The sequence below is a fragment of the Megalops cyprinoides genome, chromosome 7 (genome assembly GCF_013368585.1).
Source record: "Megalops cyprinoides isolate fMegCyp1 chromosome 7, fMegCyp1.pri, whole genome shotgun sequence".
Classification (NCBI taxonomy): Eukaryota; Metazoa; Chordata; class Actinopteri; order Elopiformes; family Megalopidae; genus Megalops; species Megalops cyprinoides.
Window position 1 is genome coordinate 13,522,295 of NC_050589.1, and position 6,425 is coordinate 13,528,719.

The 6,425-nt window shown below is 45.5% G+C and overlaps 1 protein-coding gene across 1 annotated transcript; it reads left to right on the plus strand.

Moving 5' to 3' along the window:
* Positions 1 to 3,246: 3,246 nt before the first annotated feature.
* On the plus strand, positions 3,247 to 5,480 carry ngrn (neugrin, neurite outgrowth associated). The gene is made up of 3 exons (XM_036532964.1): positions 3,247 to 3,547; positions 3,918 to 4,028; positions 4,341 to 5,480. The coding sequence occupies exons 1-3, from the start codon at positions 3,249 to 3,251 to the stop codon at positions 4,930 to 4,932; spliced, it is 1,002 nt and encodes a 333-aa protein (XP_036388857.1). The 5' UTR covers positions 3,247 to 3,248; the 3' UTR covers positions 4,933 to 5,480.
* Positions 5,481 to 6,425: the final 945 nt, after the last annotated feature.

Consider the following 6,425-nt stretch of genomic DNA (forward strand, 5'->3'; position numbering starts at 1 on the left):
ATGCAGGTGTGAATGGGTGTAGCTTGCTACCTGGAGGGGAATGTGTAAGAGTGTGCTGTCATCCAAGTGTGTGACTGTGTGGGTGTGGCACTGCCTGGTGTAATCTTGCAAAGGTCTGCAGTAAATTCCAGCACATGTGTGCATGGGCATGTGAAGGTGTCACCTGGCTTTATGACATGCGGGTCCGGGTGTGTGTGTGTTTGTGTGTGCGTGTGCATATGACAGCAAAAGAGTTACATTTATTCACACCTCTGTAATTAGTAATTTTTTTTTCTTCTGGCTTGGATAATACGTACAAGACACTTTCTGAAATTCTTGCATTTCTGAGTGGGGTTTCTGACCATTCCCCTGGCAGAATTGCGCTAGATGCTGCATATATTTTGGTTTTCATTTGTGAACTGAAGTTTGAACCATAAATATTTCATTGGATTGAGGTCTGAAGGATGAGATGACCGGCTGAGAGCATTTTGTTGGTGATCAGTTAAGCATTTCTTTGTAGGTGTGGATGAATCCCTTGGATCTTTGTCATGCTGGAATGTCCATTTTAAGCCATGTTTGTGCTTCTTGGCAGAAGGAATGTGGGTTTTGGCCAAAATGTCCTTCCTCTATCATAAGAAGGGCTGCAGGGCTCATAGATAGAAACCAACCCCAAAACATAAGTATGCCCCTCCCATATTTCATAGTGGTAATGGGGTCTACATCAATACAAACATGTATATGTACATATTGACATATGCACAAAAACACACTCACACATACACACACACACACACACACACGTGTAAGAGTCTGGGTGACTAGGAGGAGACTGAAGGATCTGTAATGTTCTGGGAATCAGGCCAGTTAAGCATGGGGCATCTTATGTACAGAATTTTCTCAAGCTGTTTCTCTAATACTGCAGAGAGAGAGAGGAGTACACAGGCTCTGAATAAATCATCACCTCGACCTTTAAACATGGCACAACAATTTCATTTCACACCATAAAAATACCACCCTGAGCTAAAAACACTTTTTTAGTCTTCTGAGACAACAAAAAAGCATACGGCATAAGCCGAGAAAACCGTGAGTAATACTTTTTTGTCTTACGTGGTCTATTAAAAGTCAAAGGGCGCTAAAAGGAATTGTGGACTTACAGCTTGAGCTCCTAAAATGGAGCGCAGTGGTGCTGCAGCTACACTGGGTGGGCCTGCTCACCTACATGACCACCTGCAGTGCCATGCCCTAGCTCTCCTCAGAGGAAGTCATCACATTGCCTGCAGCACATGGTCAGACAGTACAATGACTGCCATAGGCATTTCTAAGGCAACAGCTGCCACAGAAGAGACACTGCAAAGTCAATCGACTGCCCCATCTAGTGGAAATCTCAGGACATAACAGATGGTCTTGTAACTTAACTTGTTAACCACTCTCCATACTGATAAAACTCTGCATTTCATGGGTAAATAGGAGCATTTTAATGAGCAAGGTAGCACCTAATACTGTATGTCTTTGTTGTTTTTCTTTTACATATTTAAATTGTGGGGAAATCATTAATAACCAGGTGATAGTGATAAAATGTGTTCATGTGCCTGAGCACAGAAGGTTGTGGGTAGTATTCACCGTGGAGACAAGACTTTAAAACACTACATGTGTTTGAGAATGGGCGTAAGTGAGCAGGTGTATGAGAATGTGCACCTTGCTGCAGAATGATGCCAGCTGCGTAGCTTTAACCCAGCTACGGCTATTTACAGAGACGGCACTAGAGTCGTGTGGGCACACATTTGGTTCCATGTTTTACAGTCCTTGGGGGTAGGACAAATGAGTCTTGGCCCAGTTTTTTTGTTACCATGGTCATACAGCATAACGTAACAGTAATTGTAGCCTTGGTGTATCATGTAATCAAAATTTAAGTGACTAATTACAACGCTGGGCTAACTGAAAGGTTTGAGCAAGGTGGAATCACTGTCCTTTCCCCCCAAGGTTTATCGTTGACCAGTGTTAACCAGCAAACCTTTTTTTTTTTGTTTAACGATAGTTGTATCAATGATGTTTGGATATTTCATCTGTTTTTCGGTGTTTGAGATTCGGTTGGCCGATGACGCCCCAAACCCGCTGCCGCCTCTTTTCGTCTCTTAAGCACCGCCTGGTTCCCCTCTGATTGGTTGTACTACAATTCCTCAAAGGTTAATCGCCACAGTGTGTGAACAAAATGGCGCAGCTCGATCACAACGAACAAGGACGTAAGGAGTTCAGTGCCGTATTAAAGCAATCGAGCGCTGCACACGTAAACTATCGCGTTACCCTGTCAAGACAGAAGTAGTCGAACATCGGTTTCTGGGTAAATAACATGTGCCTTTGAATTTCTGTCCCAAGGTAAGAGATTTATTCTTTCATCGGACTGTTTTCAACTACACAGATGGCTAACATTACCTAGCCACCCAGTATACTGTTTTTCTCCTTGATTATACTGGCCTAAACATAATCAGTTGTGACTGATACGCCATCGATAATTAGCGTTACCTAGCGAAACTTACAAATCTAGTGTTTGACAGGTCTTTCCATATCGGATCAGTTGACATTCTCTCAGAATTCGTGATTCCCTGGTTCCCTCCTTGACTTTTTTTGAACTTATTTGAAATCCACAGTGTAAAATAAATTTAGTTTGGCATCCACAAGTCGTTAAGGTCGTTTCCTCGGTGTGCTGTGTTCGGACATGTTTAATGTAAATTCGACATTGAGTAATGTTGTTAAACGTTCTTCACTGATAGGAAATATCACAGTAACATTGATGATGTGTGAACCGAACAAACGAGAAACGTGTGCCTCATGTAATTCTGACATGCTGTGATGAGCGATCTCACTCAAGTCAAAGGCCAGCAAATACCAACAATTGACAACAATAACAGTTAATGACCAGTGACCAGGGGTGCACTAAAGCGTCTTTAATCCCGGGAAACAGTTCTGTTTGTAGCAGGTGCTGTAAAGATCCGCTCATCTTTCTTTGTCATCTGAAGAGACTGAGAGTGCTCACACAATTAGATTTAGCCTCATATGAAGCATATTCTCCCCTCATCTTGGAGGGTTCCTCCGTAGCGGTACGACGCTGCAATGAACCGACAGTTCCGGCTGGCCCGTAGGCACTACCGCGGGGTTGCGGGATATACATATGGATGATTGTACGTTCTTCTTTGATTTTTAGGGTTTTTTCCCGGATTTTTTTTTTTTTTTACATATTTCCAATTCTCGTTTTTTCTGTCGATGTCTGTTGTATGTACAAGGTTCCAGAACGGGTTAACCTGGCACCAGGTCTCCCCCCGTGGTCAGTCTTCCATGCCAACATGCTCTCCAGGGTTCTCCCTTCTCTAATGGCCCTCAACCTGGGCACAGAAGGGCATGCTTTCAGGGTGGCTGGAGGGGGCTGTCGCCATGCCAGCCGTAATTCCAGAGTCTGGGCGGAAGAGAAGGCGGCTTACCCTGACCCGGTCCTCAAGAGAATGGGGAGGAAGGATGAGTTTACAGAAGACCCAGAGATGGCAGATCCAGAAGAAAAGGTCCTAGCGTTGGTCAGGTGAGATGGCCTGGCTCTCTGATGAATGATGGTGAAGTGGTTTAATTGTGGAAGCTACGGGGGGTATGCATAGTCCCTGCTAGATGTCTCACCCTTGAGCAGCAGGTGAGTGTGCAGTCAGTGTGTGATGAGTCAGGCCAGCCAGCAAAGGTATGAGAGTGGTGACTTGGTTACAGCTAGGGTGACAGGGTCAGGGTTAGGGCTACAGGTTTAGGGTTAGTGTGAGTGGTGTATATTTAGGATGGGTGGTCTATAGGGTTATGGTTAGATTAGATGGTGTAGGGATAGGAATAGAGTGGCTGGTGTTAGGGCTAGGGTTAGACTGGGTGGTGTAGACTGATGGTAGTGTCTCCTCTCCTCCCTACTGCAGGGAGGAGAGGAGAAGGCAGAGAGCTATCAAGTTCCACAGGATTCGAAAGCAGCTCACCACTCCTGGGGCCCCAGAAAGGAGACTAACTCGGGATGCCATGGAACAGATCAGGTGAAGAAACATTGGCACATGCACACTCTCATACACACACTTCTCTCACACACACACACGCACACACACACACACACACACACACATACACACACACACACGCACACTCACACACACATCACAAACACATTCATACACACATCACAAACACACTCATACACAGTTTCCTGCAGCACACTGTTTGTCCCATCGTGGGAATCTGGCGTGTAGGTGAGTAGTACAGGAACACTGCGGATTCAAACACGCTGCAGCAAGGATCAGCCACACCGTGTTAGCAGCACAGACATGCATTCTTGCTCCCCCCCCATCCAGGTACCTGAAACAGGAGTTCCCGGAGGAGTGGACTGTGCCCCGGCTGGCTGAGGGCTTCTCCGTCAGTCCCGACGTCATCTTTAGAGTCCTGAGGAGCAAGTTCATCCCCTCTCCAGAGAGACAGGCCAAGCAGGACTCCAAGGTGCTGGCCAGAATGCGGCAGCAGACGACCCTTGTAGGTGGTCCCCAGGGCCTGCCGGGAGGCCCTGCTGCTGTCCTCCCTGCAGGTGCAGGTAGCGCCCTCACCACCTTGGGCCGTCAGAGCCTGAGCCCTGGCCTGGACATAGTCGAAACAGTGCCCTCCAGTGGGAGTGACAGGCCTGTCTCTCTCGGTCCACTTCTGCCCCAGCATTCTCACTCACAGCATTCTCATTCTGTCTCACCTGCCGTAAAAGCCCCACAAGAGGAGCCCCACAGCGAGAGCCAGGCCACTGTTGCCCGCGAGGAAGAGGAGGAGGACTGGGATGGGCAGGTTCTTTCAGATAAAGAGATGGAAGAGCTGGCTGCAGTATGCACTGAGCAGAAGGGTCATGTGGTCCAGAAAGGGAGGGAGTTCTTTGACAGCGAGGGCAACTTTCTGTATAGAGTCTGAACTGTTTTAAAACAAAAGGATGAACTGATGTGTATGTATGTCATTCCATACAAGTTTATTAATGTATGCGCTCAAACCCCTGTGTGAGACCTGTACCTGTGGAGATTCATAAAGATCCTTCTGTCCAGCATAAGCAGTTTAGTATCACAGTTATATAATCCTGCCGTGCAGTAAGACAGGCTAAGGGCTGTTATGCCATGACTTGCAATATTGAGAGCGTGGCAGGTACAGCGCCCCCTAGCTCTGATTCCATTCTGTATGCATTCAGTGAATAAACTACACTCCTGCTATCAGATGGTAATGGTTCTGCCATCTTGGCTGCATAAATGGGAATTGGGTTACTTCTGAATGTTTACAATCACTTTTGAACACATGTCAAATTTGAACAGAAAACCCATTTTCTTCCCAAGTGACAGAAAGTACCAGTGATTTTATTTTAAACCGGAGAATCATCTTCAGATATACAGAGCAAAAACTGAGCCAGTACAAAGTTAAAACAGTTTATACATAAATCAACCACACTGAATACTATGTACAGTGATTTGGACAGCAAGAAAAACAAAATGGTGTGTGCCATGTCACACCTTTGTACAGTCCTTTAATTTCACTGAGAAATAAACATGGCCCAAAGCACTGCAAACCTAGATGCGTTTCTCTAATGCTGTGGTTAGGATGAGTCACTAACATGTACTGCTGTGTTACAAGAATATATAACAGAAACTGTTCAGAAATGCAGTGCTGCTTGCATTAGCGAGACGGTCCACCAGCTCCTGGCTGTATTCATGGAGTCGTCATTAGGAAGACACCGCAAAGATTCAAGATCACATTCAGTTTCGTGGCAACAGGGCATGTTTTACAGCTCTTTTTAAGGTGGATATTGAACTCTGTGACAGGCACTTATGAGGACAAAAAGAGCACAACCACACCAGACCCCTGGGCATGAAATAAAAGTGGTTCCTTTTTAAGCCCAATGGCCTTTTAAATCAGAACTGAAGCCTAGAAGGGTGAACCTGTAACCTGACAGCAAATCCCTTGAGTCAGATAGCAGACGTCAGCCTCTTCAAAGTATGTGGATGCTCCAGATAGTTCAAGCCGTAAAGTTGGTGGAAAAAAGAAGCCAATTTTAGCTAGCCTTATATCTTCAAAAGGCAGATGCTTCAGGCATCAGGACTGTTGCTATGGAAATGCAGACCTAGTTAGACAAGTTGGCAGGGAGTGTTGAACATTTCCATCTAAATTTAAAAGTTCATTTCCAATTTCCAGCTGCACTGCAACTCTGAAGTAAATAGGATGCTCATAAGTCCTCCAGTTTGGTGGGATTTGCACATATCAAACAGATATGGGAAGAAAATTTAAAAGGAAGGCTTTATTGAAGCTTTACCAATACTGGCCTTCCATTACAAGTATCTGCCCTGTGCTTCTACAGCTGTGGGCTTCTACTTCCAGTGTCTGGCTGCATTATTCATATAAAAATAGTCAGCCATGAAGCAGTG

Coding starts and splice junctions, on each gene's coding strand:
- ngrn (XM_036532964.1), top strand. CDS start 3,249: ATGTACAAGGTTCCAGAACGGGTTAACCTGGCACCAGGTCTCCCCCCG. Junction 3,548..3,917: donor AAGGTCCTAGCGTTGGTCAG/GTGAGATGGCCT, acceptor TCCCTACTGCAG/GGAGGAGAGGAGAAGGCAGA. Junction 4,029..4,340: donor GATGCCATGGAACAGATCAG/GTGAAGAAACAT, acceptor CCCCCCATCCAG/GTACCTGAAACAGGAGTTCC.